Genomic DNA, 21,861 nt, shown 5'->3' with positions numbered 1-21,861 from the left:
TTATTTAACAACTATTTTTATTGGGTCCTTTTATTGGGGGTTAAGTACATTGTCAGAATAAGTGAGAAATGAATTTAACTTCTGTTAGACAGCTATCATACTGAATACATATTTACTGTGAATGTGTGCAAATATGTATGGCATATAGCTAATATACATATACATATAGTAATAACAATAACTCTTTTAACGGTGCCCACCTCAACACTGAAAGATACAAACTTGCGACGTTATCAGCAAAAACGTACATCAAAACATGTGGCGCTAGGTAGCCACAACCGCTAACATGGTTTACCTTGGTTTTGTCTGGTCTAAACTGGTCTTCAATGGCATTAAAACGATAACAACGATGATGTAGTTAATCCATAGGTTAATATCCAATGTGGCTATATCCCCTTTGAAATGTTCTGATAATCTATAAGCAATAAAACTGCAATTCCGTTTTCAAATAGTAGAGCAGGCCATTCCTACGCTCTGTAGCAAGAATGAATGCGCGAAGATGCCATCTTTTTTTAACATGAGTGTGTGCGGGACGATTTCCCTTCGATTCTATTGGCTCTAACGGTCAGAAAGAGATGTCACATGTCAAAATCGGAGAAGGGGGGCCAGAGATAAGAGAGGTTTCTCAATACTCGAACGGTGTGTCCACACAGCAGCTTTGACCAAATCTTGAAAATCCTGGAGCTGGGCGTGTCTGACAGCTTGGGGATTTCGCGACCAACAACCAATCACATGAATATCACATGAATATCCCGCCCCCGACATACAAAGCAAACAAACCCGGTTCTTCTACACTATTGTCAAATAGGAAGGGCTATGATGAACATTTATTTTTTTAACATTTTGAACATTTATGAGATTAATGTTTATGGTGCTATTTTATGCTACATTCCATGCTGGCTAATGATACTGTCTATGCTTGCTAGCAACGAAGTAAACTAGCAACGAAGTAAACTGGATATAAAATCCCCAAACAAGCGAAAACCTACCAGTTTCACCCACTGTCTCTGCCACCTCCCTCCATGCCTGGTTCCTCCGGTTTGTATCCCGGTAAGTAAATAGGGACTGGTCATAAAGAACCGGGTGATTTGCTACCGCAATAACTAAATTCTCCTCCATTTTTGTGGAATGTAGAAATGAACTGCGGGTCTCGTTCTCCCAGCTTGCACGCGGTTTGATTGGCTAGCGCTTGAACTGTCAGATTTGCATAAACGGATCTGATTGGCTGTCGCTTCCAGCTCAGCCTCAAAAGTTGAACAATGTTCAACTTTGGAATCCTGAACATCCTGGAAATCCTGGAAATCTTCGCCTCGCCCCCCCACAATGCAGTTCGGCGACAAGCGAGGGAAAGTGACGTCATCCCCATTCAAAGTCAATGGGCGGAGACGCGGTGGAAGCGGTGGACAAATCGCCAAAAGCTGCTGTGTGGACGGGCCGTAATTCCCCCTCTTCGACTCCTCAGTCCTCCGGTAGTGACCCGGAAATTGATTTCAGCGCGCCATGTTGAAGGACATCTCATTTCCCTAAATGCACATCGAGGACCGAGGACCATGGATGTATAATAAGAACTGGATACAGCGTGGGAGGCGGGGCCTCATTCATTCCTATGAGAGTTGCTCAATGGCGCATGATGACAAAATGGCCCAACTTTTGAGAGAGCGAAACGTCACAGATTACCCGGCATGCCTGAGAAGTACCCGTACGTGCGCTCATAGCGCATGCGCAACTTTAACCACGCCGCCCAAAAGGCTCGTTCACATTAAGCACGTGAATTTGCGTACACGTAACAGCACCGCACGTTCATGACAGCATGGTACTGGATTTATATTATCGAGGCGGCAGTTAGCAGCTAGCGGCTAGCTAGTAAATGATGCTAACTTACACATCAATCGTTATGTACTTTTATATTACGCTGACATCAGGATCTAGTGATATCCAAGCAACAGAGCTTCATTTAGCATGATACTTGTGTGGGTTGTACATGAAACCACTTGGTAATATATAAAAATGTATATGTTGAAGCCTGTTATGATCAATTGTGAGTTAAAACTTTATCTAAAAAGTAAAGCTGACGATGGATTACTGTGGTGGAGTTAAAATAACAATAGCCTATTTCTTTTTGAAATGTGATGGAGTAAAAGGATAGTAACTGTGATTATTCATGTTAAGTAGCCCACAAGTAACTAAAACGTATAATACTTGAAGGAAAGGTGTAAAATGTTCCCATAAATACCAATATCACACACTACAACACCCCTTTTTGTTAAATACCAACCATGTGTATACTATATATATATATATATATATATGCCGCTAAAACTGTGTAATATACCAGGCTGCTAATCCTCCAAACTGTTACAGGATGTGTATTTTGTGAAATTTGTATTTGTTTTTAATTATAATTTCTTGTTTTTAATCTTTAATACTTTTTGTATGCATACTTTAAGTAACATTAGGCTGTCTTTGGCTCTTTTCTGCTGTAACAATGTAAATGTATTCTGATCTAATTGATGTTTTTGTCAGTTTGTTTCCCTATATTGCGACACTTATTTGCAAGATTATTTCTCCTTTTTTTACAGACATCCCCAACCATAGTGGAATGCTGTTGTAAAGGATTGCATTGATCCATGCATCAATACCTTCACCCAGCTTTGAGGCCTCCAATGAATGAACATCATCTTGTGGCTGGGAAAAATGTGAACAAATAAATCTCACAAAGAGTGACTTTCTGGTGTAATCATTATAATATCAAAGACAAGCACTTTAAGTAACAATATATAAAAATCATTCAGCAGCAGAGGATGGGGTGGAAACAGCATTTCTAACTAAGATGATTACAATATTACAAGTTAAACATCAAGATGAACATACTATTATTAATTTAAAAAGTACATGGGAGACTTAAATATCCTGCAATATACCATTAGCAGAATAGGAACAAATGTGCCAAACATTTCTAAAATAAACATAAACATAAACTGAGGGCTTTCTTCCTGAGCCGCTGGGAGTAAAGGTCCTCCATGGATGGCAGCTCCGCCCTGGTGATGTTCTGTGCAGTTTTCACCACCCTTTGGAAAGCCTTACGATTGAGGGCGGTGCAGCTGCCGTAACAGGCCGTGATGCAGCCGTGTCCGTGATGGACACTGAGGAACCTGAAGCTGCTGACTCTCTCTACCATAGTCCCATTGATGGCGATGGGGGGCGTGTCCCTCTCTTTGCTGCTTCCTGTAATCCACAATCAGCTCCTTGGTTTTGCTGACGTTGAGATGGAGGTTGTTATCCTGGCACCAAGATGTCAGGTTTTCGACCTCTTCTCTGTACGCCGTCTCGTCGCCGTCTGTGATCTGGCCGATGACGGTTGTCTGTTACGATCTCAGGCACTTAGGATGTTGGACCCAATTGCAGACAGGGAGACAGAGGTAAAGTATTGGTAAGATACTTTATTTTTCCAAGAAAACACGATGAACAAAAAAAGGTCACTAACTAATCTCAGGATGAGATGACAAAAAATGAGACCAAAAGGAAAATCGCTCACGTAGTGAGGAACAAAACTATTCTTGAGCATAAAAGAGCATAGACCTGACCATGGCAAGAGACAATACGAACTGACACTGAACACTGGGAGACAGGGGAATTTAAACACAGGGTAACTAGACACAGGTGGGAACAATCAGGGGCGGGGCTGACACTGATGAGCACAGGAGACACACAAGGAGTGACAGGTGAAAACAATCAGGAAATTAGACACACCAGGGAACTAACGACAGACATGAAAACACAGGGAAAAGTGACCAGACAATATACAGGGAGGAAAACATGACAAGGACAACGGAAAAACACCCACACCTAGACACGACATAATAATCCTGACATTGTGTCGTCAGCACGTAGGTCCATACCAGTGTCTTGAAGTGGCTGCGCTTCCTCCTGGGCAGCATCCAAAATGGAGAAGAAAGAGAACAGACACACCAAAGCTGGGTGAGGCTGGTGAGGCTGGGGAAGATGAGTGAGGGAAAGAGAGAAACAAAACAGGGGGACTAAGATGAGTGAGGGAAAGAGAGAAAAAGACAAGGGGACTAAGATGAGTGAAGGAAAGAGAGAAAAAGACAAGGGGACTAAGATGAGTGAAGGAAAGAGAGAAAAAGACAAGGGGACTAAGATGAGTGAGGGAAAGAGAGAAAAAGACAAGGGGACTAAGATGAGTGAAGGAAAGAGAGAAAAAGACAAGGGGACTAAAGTTTAAGAGAGAGGAAGAACACAGAATGTGAGTGAACAATTTAATTAAATTACACATTTAAAAAAAATAGTGTGAGTAAGTGAAGACATCCTTACAAGGAGGACTGCCCTGTCAAATTTAAAAGTTATTCTTGTTAAATATACATATCCTGTTGAGGCTAGAATCCAAAATGCAGAACCACTTTAGATTGTAGCCTCAAGGGACTGTTTAAGGTTACTTAAAAACATATCATTTCCCAAATTGGTGAAATGAACTCCATCTCATAGAAATATGCCAGGGCAGTCAAACTTAATGCAAGGATGCCTTACACTCTACCCAAACCACTAACACATTTACCCATCTCTCTGTTCACCCACATTCTGGCCTTGTTCAGCTTTCCCGGATTGGCTTTCCTCCAGTGACATCTCTCATTGATAGAAGATAGAATTATCTTCATCTCTGAGAAGTTGTCACTGAGGGAAAGCAGGTCCTGCTTCATCGCTGTGACAAGCTCCACACCTTTGATGTTGCCAAGGTCGTTGCCGCCACAGTGGATGAGCAAGACATCCGGGACTGTTCTTCCTCTCAAGGACTGATAGAAAAAGGGAAGAAGGTTCCTCCAACTCAGACCACCCTTGCCAAACCACCACACACGGCAATTGAGACCCAGGTTACTTCCCATGGTGTGTCTGGCTCTTTCTTCCCCACGTTTAACGTAGCTGCTCCCTATTATCCACACATTGGGACCTAGATAGAATAAAATATATTGAAAAAGGAAAAAAAAAAGCGTTTACTGGTGATCATCTTTTAGAAAAAGGCGGTACATGTAGCCTGAGTTGTCATATCATTTTCATCATATTTTTAAGACTACACAAGTTTAATTTGTATATTATATTACATATAACTCTATACTTGTATATAGAATCATGATGAAACTTTATAAGGATTAAGATTATATATTAATATTACATTAAATAATGCATGACGATTTCATGCATTATTACGAAGCAGGATGTATCAAGTCACTGACTTTTTGTGATAAGGTCACAATCAACTGATTTCACTTATCAGATGTAAAAATAAGGTACAATATATTTGTTTTTGCTATATGAAAGTAAAGGGTATGCAATCAAAAAATTACTGAAACAAAATGAATAAAAATTCTTATAAAAACTATACAGCACCTTGTCCAAGTATGGCGGGAGGCCCACTTTCCTTCAGGATTTCCTCTCTGGATGTCGATCCGGCTATTTCTGCCATCTATAAATAAAGTACAAATGATTAGCTCTTCACGCCTCTTTAAAATAATATGTGTTCTTGAAGATTCTGTATGCATCGTCGTTTACAATGGTAGGGACATTGCATTGGAAATTAGTTGTGAAAAAGATATGTCATTTTTAGTTTTTTCATCTCACATTTATAGATTTGAAATACAAATATATATATATATAAAACGAATTATAAATGCAAAGTCTGGTTTCTAGAAAGTTAGCTAATGCATACAGAGTTAACATTGCAGAACTGCTGGCATGCATACATTTCTAGCATTTTGGTTAACTATGAAAAGTATGGAAAATTACTGTGCAAACACCCAACATTAGCTTAGCCACAGTAGCGGTTGCTGATGAGTGGTTTGGCTTATTTTACTCTTTTATATGAGAACATGTTACATTACATACAGACATTAAGGAGGCAGGTTAGAAAATAAATATGTTTTCGTCTCTTACCTTTTGGAGCAAACTGTTGTCGGTTGTTAGCATAGACTGTCTGTAGCCTATATACAAAGCGTTGTCTCTTTAGCCTCAGTGACACGACAGTGAACACTGAACGTGACCGCGTGTGAAGGGGGAGGGGCGCGGGGGATTTAGGTCTGGGCTGCGCTAAATTCAGCCTCTCTTTCCAACATCTCCTGTGGCGGCAATCCACATTCTATACTATTCTATACTTCCTTCTATATATGTATGAGCTCTGTATGTGTTTTCTTTTCCTTATGACTGTTGTAAGTACACTTTTTTATTCTATACTTCCTTCTATATATGTGAGCTCTGTATGTGTTTTATTTTCCTTATGACTGTTGTAAGTTAACTTATTTATTCTATACTTCCTTCTATATATGTATGAGCTCTGTAGGCTATGTGTTTTCTTTTCCTTATGACTGTTGTAAGTTAACTTATTTATTCTATATCTTCTTCTATATTTGTATTTGAATGTATGTCACAGTCCTCTGTTTATTTATTGTTAAGCAACGCAACACATGGTTTTCAACAGTGGAATGATTTATGTGAATGTCAACAGCAACATCCCAAGCTTCTTTCTAGCCAATATTCATTATGTTGTATTTGTACCTTCAACTGTAACTGAAAGTTCAATTTGGTGTATTTTGTTTGCAAGTCTGTGTTCAACATACTACTTGGAGTACGCTTAACGCGGCACAAGTCTATACTGAACATGGACACGCAAAATTCTAAACATGTATTTTTTTTTTTTATATCTGATACCAAATCTTGCAGCAATATTGCCACACTGGAGATGTATATTAGTTATTTAGAGTTTAGTATTCAATGTATTCAATGTGTTCAATGTATTCAATGTGTTAAATGTATTCAATGTATTCAATGTGTTAAATGTATTCAATGTGTTAAATGTATTCAAAGTATTCAATGTATTCAATGTGTTAAATGTATTCATTGTATTAAAATAACTATCCAAACATTTTATATGTAAGTTATTTATATGTATGTAAGTGTTGTCTCGTGTGTATGTACTGTCTGTGATCGTTGTTGTGTCCTCACTCGTGGCCTGCACCTTGACGTGGTGAGTGGGCTTTAAACTAAGACAGGCCATTTATGTTTGAAATATCATGCTAACAAACCTGCAATTACAGAATTGAATGATAGTGGTTATATCTGTTCATGTCTTGTTGACATTATTACAATTTTTGTAATGGTTCTCCTCTCTCCTGCAGTCAGCTGTGATTCCAGGTGTTCATGCTGCCGCCCGCCTCCCCCCTCCCCCCCATCCATCTCCTTTCATCACATCCAGTACCAGGAGAGCTAATCCAAAGACCTCATCACACCTCCTCTTCATCCCATCTCCTCATCAAATCCAGATCTTCAGCATCATCATCACCAGTGTCTAGACCCCGGGGGGTTCCCTATATGCTCACGGCTGCATTTCCCCCTTTAGATATACCATTTCAGAATCGGGGTCTAATCGCCAAAGACTTAACATTTATCATATGACATGTGTCAATAAATGTTCTTTAAACAAAATGAAGTCTCTCCTGATTGAACTGTCTGGACCCCATCCTCAACTTTTTTCAAACCATAACATGCCTTCAGAGGGCTTTCCTGTTGATAATGTTTGGTGGATTTTTTAATAGAATAATTGTAATCAATATTATATTACCTTTTAATCTATATAAATTGTATTAACATTTTGTGTCACTATTTTGTTCACCTTGTTCTACTATGCCAGCCATCAGAGGTATACATTTGTTAACATCTCTTTTAGGTTTCATTTCTTATATTTGTGAATTTCTATATAAAATGCTAATTTCTACCTGAAATGCTTATGTATTTTTAATTCCATTTTCGTAAAGCTTTCACTTTTTCAGCGGAATAAATATTATAACTGGTTTTGTTCAGCATTGCCAGCTTCACTGTTGAGCGTGATGTTGTGCCCAGCATTCTCCTGGCCTGTGCTCTGAAATCAAAATGTGGATAAGAATAAAACAACACTAAAATAAACACTACAAAAAACACAAGGTTGTTCATTTGTGTGTATACATATACAACACAGGCAATATACATATATATATATATATACAATTATAATTAATACAACTGTTAATTTGATTAGAGCTTTGACACATATCTTTATTGATAGCCTATGTATAAATATGACGACTTAATATATAGTCGGCCTAATAGCAAACAGCTACGTTCAACTCTTTTAATGGTATATTGCAAGTGCAATAAGAAGCTACAGGGACGTTAATCTACGTCGGTAATATTAACTTTATTTAATACAACATTTACGGTACAAGATTTAATCATACAGCCCATGTAGTATAATATTTTACAAATGATGAATTACAGCAAACATGTGCAATATATCCATTATTACAGCTCCGTGGGATGGCAGTAAGGCGATATGGTCCGTTGTTATTGTGCATCCATGGGTAAAGAGAAACTCATGTAGTACTGAACACGTAACATGAACGTGCCGGGCGGCGCGGTCCCGTGGGTTAGATGCGCGTTCATAATGCCGAGGGAAATAACTCTCAGAATAACGTTATTAGCACATTTTTACAACTTGAGGAACGAATGTTTTTAATAAGGGCTATACAAGTGTTCATACTGGGTTGTTTATTTAGTTTAAAAAAAATTATCCAACGAGTTACAGACCACTCTTTCCCAATGTAAGTCAATGGGAAAAAGTGTTTCCGGGCCCAGCAACCAAACGGAAGTGTAGTACCGCCGTTTGGCCACTACGAATATTCTCATCAGACTCCGGCGCACTTCCTGGGGGCTTGCCGAGGACCGAGCATCGAGCAGGCTCTCTGGAGGAGCTCTAACCGAGGAGTCACTGATGGGTCCTCCACGGCGCATTTCCGGGAACGGTGGAGGCGTTACGCACGGCTGGACTTATCTCAGCCAATGACAGCTCTGCCTGCATCCCCTGGGCCCAACACTTTTAATCTCAATCAGATCCGATCAGATTTTGAAATCCCATTTTTTGTGATCCAGGATCAGACAAATCGGCCAAATGTTGTCCCTGGAGTTCAAAGCAATTCAGGATAGGATCAACCTGATCCAGATTACGACTTTTCAAGATTACTAGATCCTGAATATCAGTGCTTTAATCCTACCGAGCGCCATCTAGTGGAAATGAAAAATAATACAAGGAAGACAAGAGACCACATTGCAGAGACATCTATAATGTCTAATTATATTTTTTAATTTGAAAGGCGATGACAGATGATGGACTTTTTTTTTGTTGAAGATATTTTTACTTTAATCTAAATTACATTTGTGATTGACAATCTTTGCTGTGATACTTTTATGAGCATAAATATTTATGTCATCAACATTTGGTTGAAAACAAAATAGGCCACCACAAACGTGAACAAAAAATGAAAAATAAAATGTATTTCCCATGAAGGCTAAAAATGGTGTATTATTTCAGTTAACAAATGTTGCCATCTAATTTATATTGAAACATATTTTTAAATAAATGGTACAGTACATTTTGCTCTGGTAATCCACTGGAAATCCACCCCTCTGGTGGGATCAGGATAATCCAGTTGTTTGGGATCAAACTGATCCCAATCCTGTGTTGTCGGTTTGAACTACCCGTTTTGAAGATTTGATCCAGATTAAAGCTTGGATTGGATTTCCTGATCTGATCGGATATCAAAGTGATCCTAATCCTGTTGTTTGGTTTTGAACTCCCCAAAATCCAAATCTGATTTGATCAGATAGGGATTACAAGTGTTGAACTCCTGGGCCCTGGATATTATTTTAGAAACTGCTTTCATCGCGACATGATGTTTCCAGAGAGAACAGCTGTGAGGTCCGTGCAGAAAGCAGAGCAGTGTGTATAATATATATCACTCAGTAGAACAGGCCTACTCTCTTTATTTGCTTTAGTTTAGTAGATATCTACAAAGAGTCGATATTTTTCTAAGACCATTTAGTGCTTCACATAATAAAATACACAACGGCTGTAGCCTGATTATGCTTTAGGAGCTGTAGGTGTGTGGTACAGTGTGTAGGTGTGTGTGGTACAGTGTGTAGATGTGTGTGTGTGGTACAGTGTGTAGGTGTGCGTGTGTGTGTGGTACAGTGTGTAGGTGTGTGTGTTGTACAGTGCGTAGGTGTGTGTGGTACAGTGTGTAGATGTGTGTGTGTGGTACAGTGTGGTGTGTGTGTTGTACAGTGCATAGATGCGGCGGACAGACGGGTCCCAGTTGGTTTGGTGTCTATGCTTACTTTTAATACTTGTACAACTTTTGGCCCGTAATTTCAATTCCCCATTTCAGCGACCAGAGGGGAGGGGGGGGGGGGATATATCCAGTCTCTGGTTGTGTTACGTTATTATGAGAGTGCTCTCATACTTTAAATTGTATATATTTATATATATATGTGTGTGTGTGTGTGTCCGCATCTGTAGCCTGTTATTGTCTCATTATACCGCACTGTGAATGAATCAAAGTAAATATATAACTGGTCATGAACACATCTGTCCATCAGACAGAGGGCTGCTGTGCCTCCTGTCATCATTAATGGACGTCTCTTTAAAATGACCGCTCAGAGGAGAGGAGTTCTCATTTCTCTAACCGCCTGCTGCTTCCCCTCCTCTCTCCTCGGCTCCCCTCCTCTCTCCTCCGCTCGCATCTGCTGTGGGCGGGACTAAGTATCGAGGATAGGAGTCGAGGAGGGGAAATTAGAGTATTGAGAAACCTCTAAAGAAAATCCACCCCAAATGGCCCCAGAAGAGGGTTTTTTTAAGGTCTAAAAAGGTCAAATATCACTTGTTTTGCATCAATCTTGATACAGGGTACTTATTATATGTTGTACTTTGGATTCCTAAAGCTTTTAGTCTACTGACCCATCATCCAAGGTTAGTTTTCACTATAAGTACAAAATATTTTTTGGACGGACACTATCATTTACAGTTTTTTACCTTGTTCAATCTGAATTTTCTTTAAAATAAAAACATCTATATTGATTCTGACTTTTCTACATCCAACTCACAGGTTTATCATTACTTTGAGAAAAAAGATTATTAATTTAACCCTTTTAGAAGGGAAGATATGGTCATTTTCGAGCCCGAGACCTGAAAAACAGGCTTGGGGCTTAAGAGGCTAATGTCCACCCCGCAATTCAAACAATGTTCATACAATACTGAACACATTTGAAGCCTTTTCTATGTATATTACCCATGTCAATACGTTTTTGTAGTGTAGCCTATGTCTTTTGTAGAGATTTTTCATTTATTCGTTATATATTATATTTTGTATTCCTTGGATACTCTATTGATCGTTATCTGTTCTACTGTACTGTGTTCGGGGTCCGTTACGCTTACCAATGACGTCACGCATTGGCTGTAAGGCAACCCAAGAGGACATTTTACATGGCCAAATTCCACATGTATTGAAACTCCAGACTCAACGTAAGAGCTTGAGCCTCTTCGGGGGGTGCTAACATTTAAACATACACTTCATTCTTAACTTTGTCTGTTATTATATGTAGAAGATATTACTTTTTTCTCCGTCATGTTGTTTCCATAGCAACAACTTCAAAATAAAAGCATCTAAATAAAACAGGAAGTTAAAGGTGGGGTAGGTCATTTTGGAGAAACCAGCTCGAGTGCGCTAGAATTTGAAAATACACAGCCGGAAAAAATCTGCCACTTCCTCACAGAGCCCCTCCTCCAACACACACGAACACACACATGACCAATGAGGGCACGAGATAAGTTTGTGCACAGATGGAAGGCTGACAGGCAGGTAGGCCATCCAGTTACTTTAGCCGGGCCGGCTCAGATGATTGGTCGTGCTTTTTACAGTACCACGGCTTCCACAGATGACATGTTTTATGGATTTTTTTGTGAAAGCACTTCAGATATTCATTGCTATTGGGATGTTAAGAGCATTCCATGGAATATAACAAAAAGTGTATCTCGAGCCGGTTTCTCAAACTTACCTACCCCACCGTTAACCTAAATTACATTTAAGATCCTGCAACGAAAGTAACAAAAACAATGTAATATCCTTTTCCGTTTCACAGAACACAAATTGGGTTATTTACATAATTATGTTTACACTGTCGATTGTTATTTTTTAACATTCAAACATAAAAAATAACAATCGACATTAATCTGAACGAGGGAGGTGATTTATTATCATTACAACGTAATTTCCCGATCATTTAAAAACTCCTGTTTGACTAACTGTGAATTTCTTTCCTTTTATTTAAAATTAGAAATCGAATTTGATCATACACCAATAGGGCGGGTCATACTCAGGTGCTAACATGAATCTGAAGGAAATCCTAACATGGGGGTGTCTACATTTTGTATTTTTATGGGGAATTAAAATATAAGCTTATTTTTAGGATAACTAACCTACATCGTTTTATATTTCTAAATTGGCAATTTTACCCTTTTGAACCTTTATATAGATAGTAAAAAATAGGGAAATAATTTCTATTGACAAAGCCAAATCATTTAAAAATATGTATTAACAGGTGAACTGCATATATATAACTGGATAAGATTACAAAGATCAATCTTCGGACTTCTTGAACCTTGCCAGGTTGCACAAGTCCTGCTTTGACATCAGTCTCCTGCTAGTCTCCTGAGCTCTGATCCCTCCTCCATCCCTCTTTTCCTGTGAGAAGTACTTAGCAGAAGCCTCAGTCACCATTTTAACAACCCTCTCAATGCTTTGAGTTTGGCAAGGCCAGTTTAGTACCTAATTATGTAAATAACCCAATTTGTGTTCTGTAAAACGGAAAAGGATATTACATTGTTTTTGTTACTTTCGTTGCAGTGTTTTAAATGTAATTTAGATTAACTTCCTGTTTCATTTAGATGCTTTTATTTCGAAGTTGTTGCTATGGAAACAACATGACGGAGAAAAAAGTAATATCTTCTACATATAACGGACAAAGTAAAGAATGAAGTGGATGTTAGCACCCCCAGAAGAGCAGAGGCTCAAGCTCTTACGTTGAGTCTCAATACATGTGGAATTTGGCCGTGTAAAATGTCCTCTTGGGTTGGCGTACAGCCAATGCGTGACATCATTGGTAAGCGTAACGGACCCTGAACACATAAGGCACTGACATGGGCTAGCTGCTTGTCCTTCAAGTAAATTAACAACCAGGACCAGGAAGTGTAGACAAGAGCTGGACTAACCCTCTGCAGAAATGCAGATTCAATCTAAAGCAACACAACTCACAATCTGAGCATTAATGTATACACATACATCACCATCATTTTCACTCTAATGCCTATGTACAAACCCCTTTCCTCCCAAGTATGCTTCTCCCACTGGAGGCTTAAATTAGACATTTATTTTTGAGATATTTTTCAGCACAACCATCGATGACCAAAATGAGTTTTGCAGACTCATTTTTTGGAAGATCTTTCCTGAACAGTTATCTTTACAGTGACTCAATGTGGAATTTGATAAGATACTTTTGAATGCAGGTGCAGCTACAACTCCTGGCTCAGTCAAAGTTTATTATATGCAGATCACAGACCACTTACTCGAGAGGATACACAATGGAGTAATACTAAGCATCTTTACAGAGAGATGCTTTCATAGAAGAACACTTCTGTAGCCAATGCAATAAAAGTTTATTAGTTTTATTTTCTTAAAAAAAAACAAGCAGGTGACAAAAATACAAAAGAGAAAAACAAGGGGTCAGAGCTCCCAGCAGTGCCAACATAGTTACCACTGGATCAAGACAAACTAACAAATATGGGCCAGTGGACACATGGCCATCTTCTCCTTATGTGAAGCACTAATGGACATACTGATGCTCAAGGGTGTGAGCGGATTAAAGCCAGAAAATGATATCTTGAGCATCTCAAATGCTGCAACCCAGCCATCGCTCAGCAGAGGCCCCAACAGGAGCATGTTTGAATCAGCCTCTGGTATCTCAGCTCACTGTGCTGCCTGCAAGAATAGCATCTCTAATGCTGTCCAAATATAAAACATACCGATTCTAAGCAGGCTTTAAGTCTATAGTTCACAGTTACGCGAGAATAGGGTTTAATTAAGTCACAGTATTCAGACTAAATTCAATCAATTTTTACGTGTGCCGTTTGTTAATCATTCTCCTAAAAGGAGAAGTTGCCCACAGATTAAAAACAAAACTAAAAAGTTTGGAATGGTGGTATGACAGCTCATTTAAAAAAAATATGTGAAAAAAGGAAAGGTATTTAGTCTCAAGTAAACATTTGGATCTGAAGTTATCTTTCCAAAAATTGCAATATGATATAAATTTGTTTTTTCTTAAACATTTGAACAGGGCATTTGGTGTTTGGTGCACAGGTGTCTTGTCTATGACACAAGACTTCATCAGAATCAAACATAAGGACATCCCAAAGTGACTGACAGTATTACTGGCAGCCATGGTGTCACTCATGCAAAGACAAGAACCTCAGGGGAAAACCCAGAACATGTTGGACTCAAACACCAGGCACATGTCAAACACAAGTTATGTTTAGCGACTATGTCACCATGACAACTCACATTGACCGAGGATGTGAAGACCTTTTAAATACTGTTAACGTCTGAACAAGAAAATGACCAAAAAAAAAAAGAAGTTTCTAAAACGTTGCTGCATGGGGAGCATCAAACTAGTGTACAGACTCAGTCAAAGAGTATTACCTGTCCTCTACTCAAGACAAACTAACACCAGGAGGGACAGAGACTTCTAACGCATCCTGTACTCCGACGTCTTCGACACCTCACACAGCTGACCTTTGAAGTCCAGGTCGACGGTGAAGTCCAGATCCCTCTGAAAACACAACAACGTGTCAGACAAAACGAACAAAGCACAAGAGTAGATAAGAACTTCCAAACTTCTTGCTTACATTGTTCTTGCTGTTTGGCTTCATGCTGATTGTGCCAAAGATCTCTTCCCCGGTCTTCACAGTCAGGTAATCGTCCAGGTAGAAGACAGTCTGCTTCCAGTGGGTGTATGGAGACTCTGGGCCTGAGGAGGGAAGTGAAAAGCAGTCTGCTGTTAAAACTCAATACTTTGGAGTTCTGAAGATGTTAATTTGATCCAAGTCAATGCCCAAAGCATGAACCCATCATAGTGGTTCAGAGCAGGATGGGTTTAACCCATAAATGCAGCCAAATATCAAGAAACTTCATTCCGTTTAGGCAGTTTCAGCCTAAAAATCATCAGTTGTTTCTCCAACCTACTGATGAAATCATGGTTCCCTTCCATATGACAAAGCTTCATGTCTACTAACGCAGTAAATCTCAGTAACAACTAAGATGTCATAATTACAGAAAGTAGTAGATACCAATACCAGTGAAATGCCCCAATTGTTAAAGGTCCCATGACATGGCCATTTCCACTGATCATAATTCCATTATTGAGGTCTGCTAGAATAGATTTACATTGTGCAATGTCCCAAAATCACATTGGTTTCTCATACAGCATCTCTGTATAGCATGTGTATTCACTCTGTCCTAAGCGGCTTGTTGGAACTCCTGCCCCCCCCCCCCCTCCCTATGAGCCCAGTGGCCGTCTGCGAGACCCAGCCCGAACACACACCGACTCACAGTCTAGCCCCGCCGTCTCAGGGAGGAGAAATCGGCGGAGCTGCAGCTGAGAAAAGATTGTGTGAGGAAGTCCGCGGATTGGTCCATTTGGACCAATCCACAGACTTCACGTAACGGCTCCACGGATTGGTCCATTTGGATAGCCAATACATTTACACACAGCCTTGTACTTATGGTACTGTAGAAACATCTGTACTGTTTTCAAAAGTCAAGTGATACTGTTGTACAAAGTAGATGCCCGTTACATCTCGTTAAGAACCATTTGGGAAAAAATGCTCGCTGTTACTGTTACCATTGACCAGAGTTTACAGATGTTGAATTACCAGTGCTAATTAATTGCCAATTCTAATCCATGGTATGCAAACACATATCGAAGACTCACAGTTTGAGTGTCTTACAGAGTGGAATATGGTTATTATTGACACTAAGACATATATACAGCGATAGAACACTGTCCAGTGGTATCATTAGTAATTATACTGACTGGTGGAGAAGCCGGTCCTCTTGTGACAGCGGGTGAACTCTATGTTGAAGTAGGTGACCAAGGCATGGATGTAGTCATTCCTTTTCACCTGCAGGCAGAACGGGGAGGTGAAGGTCAGATCATCTGCCTTCACTGTGTAGATGTCCACCTCCTGAAAAACAAAGGGAGGAGTCAGAATTTATTATAGAAAACATGTCACTGCGAATGACACTGTGCGCCAACACTATTTGAAAATCATAACAATCTCAACACAAGCATTGGTCCACCCACCTTGATGAGACAGGCGCTGCTGACCAGCTGCTTAGGATCCACCACGTCAACCAGGGGTTCCTTAATTGCCACCCTCCTTGATGCATGACATATCAAAACCATATACGTTCTCCCACCCTAATACAGACACAAGAGCAGAAATTAGATGTGCGGCTCACCAGTCGTGTGCCAAGGGTTGAACTTATTAGTCAAATGCCTGGGCGGCAACACATTTCATTGTGCGATGTGTACTTTGGGATCATGGTTAAGGACTGCAGTTAAAACAAAAATAAAATGTGTTTTATGAAACCATGTCATGGCGATTTCCACTGATCATAATTCCATTGTTGAGGTCTACTAGAATAGATTTATATTGTTCAATTTTCCAAATTCACATTGGTTTCTCATACAGCATCTCTGTATAGTATGTGTATTCACTCTCTGTCCTACACGCCTTGTTGGAGCTCCTGTTAACCAGAAAAGGACACTAGTGATTATAAACAAATGAGAATGGTGCCGTGTTGTCGGGACGTTGCAGGGCTCGATGAGCAGACAGTGTGAGCTGGATTAGTGGTGTCGTTTCCTGGTTGCTGTGTGGGTTATGCAAGACACAGCAGAACTCAGCCTGAGCAGTGTGGCGAACTGTGAGTGGAGATCCACGAAGCCGCGGCTGAGTGAGTGTGTGTTGGCGAAACTCCGTGGAGTACCGCGGCTAGGGATGGGTATCGAGAACTGGTACTAAGTCAGTACCGGTACCTGACGCTGGACAAACGGTGCTGCCATCGGTATATGAATTACACTACTTCCTTAGTTTAACCTGTTAAGCCCTGAGCCGGTTTTTCAGGTTTCAGGCTCGAAAATGACATTCCCAGAACAAATGACCATATCTTCCCTTCTAAAAAGGATTAAATTAATAATCTTTGTTCTCAAAGTAATGATAAACCTGTGAGTTGGATGTAGAAAAGTCAGAATCAATATAGATGTTTTTTATTTTAAAGAAAATTCAGATTGAACATGGTAAACTGTAGTAAATTATAGTGTCCGTCCAAAAAATATGTTGTACTTGTAGTGAAAACTAACCTTGGATGATGGGTTAGTAGACTAAAAGCTTTAGGAATCCAAAGTACAACATATAATAAGTACCCTGTATCAAGATTGATGCAAAACAAGTGATATTTGACCTTTTTAGAGAGATTTAGCACAAAACAAAACCTCTTCTGGGGCCATTTGGGTGGATTTTCCTTATCTCCGGCCCCCCTGCTAAACTCTTATTGCACTTTTGGCAACGAGCATTGTCCACATCGAGACGGGTAAAGTTGAACCACACATCGGACCATGTTCTCTCCGCCAATTTTGTGTGTGCCCCTTGCAAGCAGGCGGGGGAGAGAGATCTCTTGTCTGGATTGGAAAGATCGAAAATAATCATAGACGGATTTTGCAGTCTTTTTGCTTATTAGAAACGGAGTTGTCAACACTAAAACTGAGATATAATGTTTGTTTAGCAATAATACATATGACATATTTTTTACATGTCTCCAGTACCGATAAGACTGATAACGTCGGAGCTTAACTGTACCACGGTCTTTAATAATTCAGCCCGGGGGCTCGGTACCCATCCCTAGCCATGATGATAATTATGTCTAACCTTTGCTGTTTTGTGATCAAAAGTTGTGTTCAAGGGGATAAAATGGTTAATCCAATGTTTGTGTAACTTTAAAATGAATACTGATAATCCATCATTACAATTATAAATAAACTGATTATAATGGTTAGCCGACTGGAGATTCCGGTTTAGGAGGTGCGCACGCAGTGTCTCGTTTTAACTGAATAATGGTCATGTTTACATGGATTTATGAACTGCCCCTAATTACCACCCCCCTTCCAGAGACACTGTCAAACACTCTACCTGCTTGGTATGACATTGAAAAAGTTAAACAAAATAAAAATAAATTACAATAAAATGACTGTTGTTTAATCTTCACATCTTGTATCATGTCTATAATTTTGAGCACCAAATTATTGAAAAGTATCAAAAAATACCGGTATCGATAAGTAGTATCGGTAAAATCTTAACGATACCCATCCCTAACCACGGCTGAGAAAATATAAGGCTGAGTGAGTGAGTGAGTGTGTGTGTGTGAGGAGCTCCACAGATTGGTCCATTTGGACCTTGGTATCATTACGTCCCTATACTAGGGGAAAAATCTCCAACGAGGCGAGGCGTTCTGGGGCAGCATAGACAGGTCTTCTCTGTGTTAGAGTTTTACTCGCTACAAGGTGTACTTTGAGAGTTTGTGACTCTGCAGACCGTTTACATGCAGAAAAACCTACATAACACACAAGGGGACGGGTCATAACCAGAAAAGCATGACATGGGCCCTTTAAGATACTTTTTTTTTAAAGAGTAGAAAATGGCTAGTTACCCATGGGTAGACATGAGTAAATACGTTTATTTATATACGTAAACCCTTAAGTACAACGACCTCACAATGAGTCTGACACAACATAGACCCATGAATGTTAAACTACTCACAGTGGATTTTGTAGTCCTTGTACTGTCGGTCTTCGATGGCAGTGACATAAAGGGTTGCCCTGTCTGGGAAAATGAGTCCATCTGGTCTCTGTAGAGGGGAAACAGAAGTCAGACTCGTGTGAGAAACGAGCAACATGGTGCATTTTGTCACACGTCCAACTCATGATTGATGTCTAATAGCAGTTTTATGCCAATGCTATAAAACATAGAATATTATTTAATCAAACATTACCTTAAATTCTCATATTAGCTAGAATTGAAGTCCATTAATACAATGCAACTTGCCATAGGAATTACCAGGAGAAAATAGAAATAAGGCATACAAATGTTTTTATTTTAAGTGATTGGTCAAATAAAAATGTATTTGTTATGGCAGTACAACACAAAAGTACTGTTGTGTCAGTTTGGACTCGTGGGAAACCTCATCACTACAGTGCAGAAGAACTCGTGTATTTTAATGTGTTGAGACAAACAAACAAATATACACACCAGCCATTTGTCCCTGGCATAAATAACTGTGTTGAGCATGGACTCATAGAAGAGGCAGTAGCCCATCCACTCGGATATGATGATGTCGACGCCATCTGTAGGCAGTTCCACCTCCTCCACCTTTCCCTTGATGATAGTGACAACTGTAAACACAGAAAGGGTCATCAGCTACAACCTTTAAGCCCTTGGTTCCTGTGAGATCCAAAGACATTCCTATATTGAGCAATCATGAATAATTCCAGTAACTCACCGTCATCCATCTTGTTGGCCTTCACAATTTTCACAGCGTAGTCTGAGATGCTGCTACACTCAATCTAATAAAACAAAGAGCAACATTTTAATTCACACTGCCTTCTTATGCCACTAAAGAGCAACAGTTAACATGGGTCAACCGTTCCAACTGGATTAGTACCAACACATACCCCGATAACCTTCTTGGCTCCAGCTTTGGCAGCAAACATACAGAGAATGCCTGTCCCACTGCCCACATCCAGCACCACCTTGTCCTTAAACAGGTGCTTGTTGTGGAACATGGAATTGCGATAGGTCAGAGTGCGAACCTCATCTTTCAGCATTTCCTACATTTGAAGGAACAATGGGAGGGTTACATCTTGTTACACAAAACAGAAAGGCTTTATATGGGTTGATCATCTGAAATCCTAAGCACAGCAGTTTGTCGAGTTGAAAGGGAATTACCTCATGGATGCCAAAGTGGGCGTAAGAGTCAAAGTAGTAGTCCTTTGATGTCATATCCTCCGCTGCAGGCTTGGCTGAGCTCTCCCCCTGAGAAATCTCAACAAAAGACACCCACAATTACAACCCAAGTAAGTTCGGCCATTGTGTCAGGTTTGGTCCAGCTCCCAACATAAAACCGATAGTTTTACTTGATGGGGACACAGACAGAATATTAACAAAGCAAACAGCCGTATGGTAAAGGTAAAACTCAACATAGAACAATTGGATATTCTTTGAGTACTAGCCACTGCACGAGCAAACGTTTTTTGAGACACAAGCTGCAATTATGTGCAGCTAAAACACAGTACTACCACCTTTATAGATGTACACACGTGTTTGGACAGATTTTTTAATAATGCTTAATTTAATTAAAAAAAATAGATAAATTCATATTGATTTTGGTTTAAGCCAAAATAAATGTACTATGCTGTGACTGTCCGAGCAGGCAATGAATGAGGCCAGCCCGCACAAAGATGGAGCACATGGTTCATGGTGCTGAAGTGATCGTGGCCTTCCTCTAAAAACGGATATTGTCAAATAAACATTCATCAAAAGCATCGGTACATCAGCTCACAGTCAGGCCACATTGTCACAGACAATTCACTCTCGGCGTTATTAGCTGTTTGCTTAAACTTACTACGTCACTAAAGTCGAACAACTATAAAATACAACAACAAGTCATAAAATAAGATAGTGATGCCGCCAACAAAACACGACGCTGTTGGAAGATGTTTACTTGATCGTGGAATGTGTTTGAACCAACGGAGGAGTAATGTAATGGATGAGCTAGACAGAAAGCTAACGGGGCTAACACGCTGGCTCCCATGCGGTCCCACAGGCCGGCTTGCTGTCGCACCAAGTAAAACTACGTTTCTGCCACCAGAAGTCGCTTTAACGTACGGCGATGGCCATCGGTTTCAAAGTCGATATCCATACGTAAAAGTAAAACACAAAAGTATATACGTCAAAATGTAGCTGTATCCGATGAGCGACCCCAAATGAATGAGCGGGTGCATCACATAGTAACGTTAACGATAGCAAGTTAGCTTCAACTAAAATGGATGAATCATGAGCTGAAGCGAATGCAAGGACAAAAGCTAAACGTTAAGTCAAACAACTAATACATCGTTTGGAATACTGATCATGCTGATATGCGTTTATCGTGTACACAAATTAATTAGGTGTTTATTTAATTTCCTATTGGACACCTTACCTCCATCCTCTCTGCTGGCGCCGCCATTTCGATAGTCTGCCTGGCTGCGGGAGACTGAAGGACCCTCCACGCCCCGCCCTCTCTTTATACACCCAGGCCCCGCCCACAGCCAGCTCTCATTCTTCTTCTCTTTGGGTTTTAATTAACCTATGGTTTTAACCATTACCGCCCTCTTCTGCTGAGTGTGGATCATCGATAAGAACCTAGCCATAATCCCGTTTCTCTACAGCCACTTCTCAAACTTTAATTTTTAGCTTGAGTACCATCTCAAATGCCATTGGTCTGAACATTTATGGAAATGGAGGATTCAAATGCATTTTCTAATCGTCACACACGTGCACTCACAGTCAAATTCAGTCTCTAAATGTAACCCTAGTATCCGCAACTAAACAGTAGTGATGGTGAGATGAAGCCTTATGAAGCTTTGAAGCTTTCCAGCCAATTGGTTCGCAAAAGGGTTCATCTCATGAGGCTTCATCATGGGCTTCATTTGAACACAAACCCCCCTGTTGGTCAAAGTGTGTAAAACAGGCAGATTGGACATCTCAACAGTGTGCTCTCTCATACCGAGTTCCCAATGAGTAAAGCCTTAGAATAACTCTAAACAACGAACATTAAATCATAT

General features: G+C 40.0%; 1 protein-coding gene across 1 annotated transcript; it reads right to left on the bottom strand.

The window, feature by feature from the left end:
- Positions 1-13,454: 13,454 nt before the first annotated feature.
- On the bottom strand, positions 13,455-21,327 carry prmt1 (protein arginine methyltransferase 1). The gene is given in 11 exon segments (XM_034202277.1): positions 13,455-14,754; positions 14,831-14,952; positions 16,018-16,168; positions 16,288-16,359; positions 16,361-16,404; positions 18,800-18,887; positions 19,289-19,431; positions 19,539-19,602; positions 19,711-19,866; positions 19,985-20,071; positions 21,237-21,327. Coding segments are annotated over 11 exon segments (1,038 nt in total). The 5' UTR covers positions 21,264-21,327; the 3' UTR covers positions 13,455-14,670.
- Positions 21,328-21,861: the final 534 nt, after the last annotated feature.

The sequence above is a fragment of the Gymnodraco acuticeps genome, unplaced genomic scaffold (assembly GCF_902827175.1).
Source record: "Gymnodraco acuticeps unplaced genomic scaffold, fGymAcu1.1, whole genome shotgun sequence".
Taxonomy (NCBI): Eukaryota; Metazoa; Chordata; class Actinopteri; order Perciformes; family Bathydraconidae; genus Gymnodraco; species Gymnodraco acuticeps.
The sequence above is the reverse complement of the archived record's forward strand: the minus strand, read 5'-3'. Positions and strand labels throughout refer to the sequence as shown.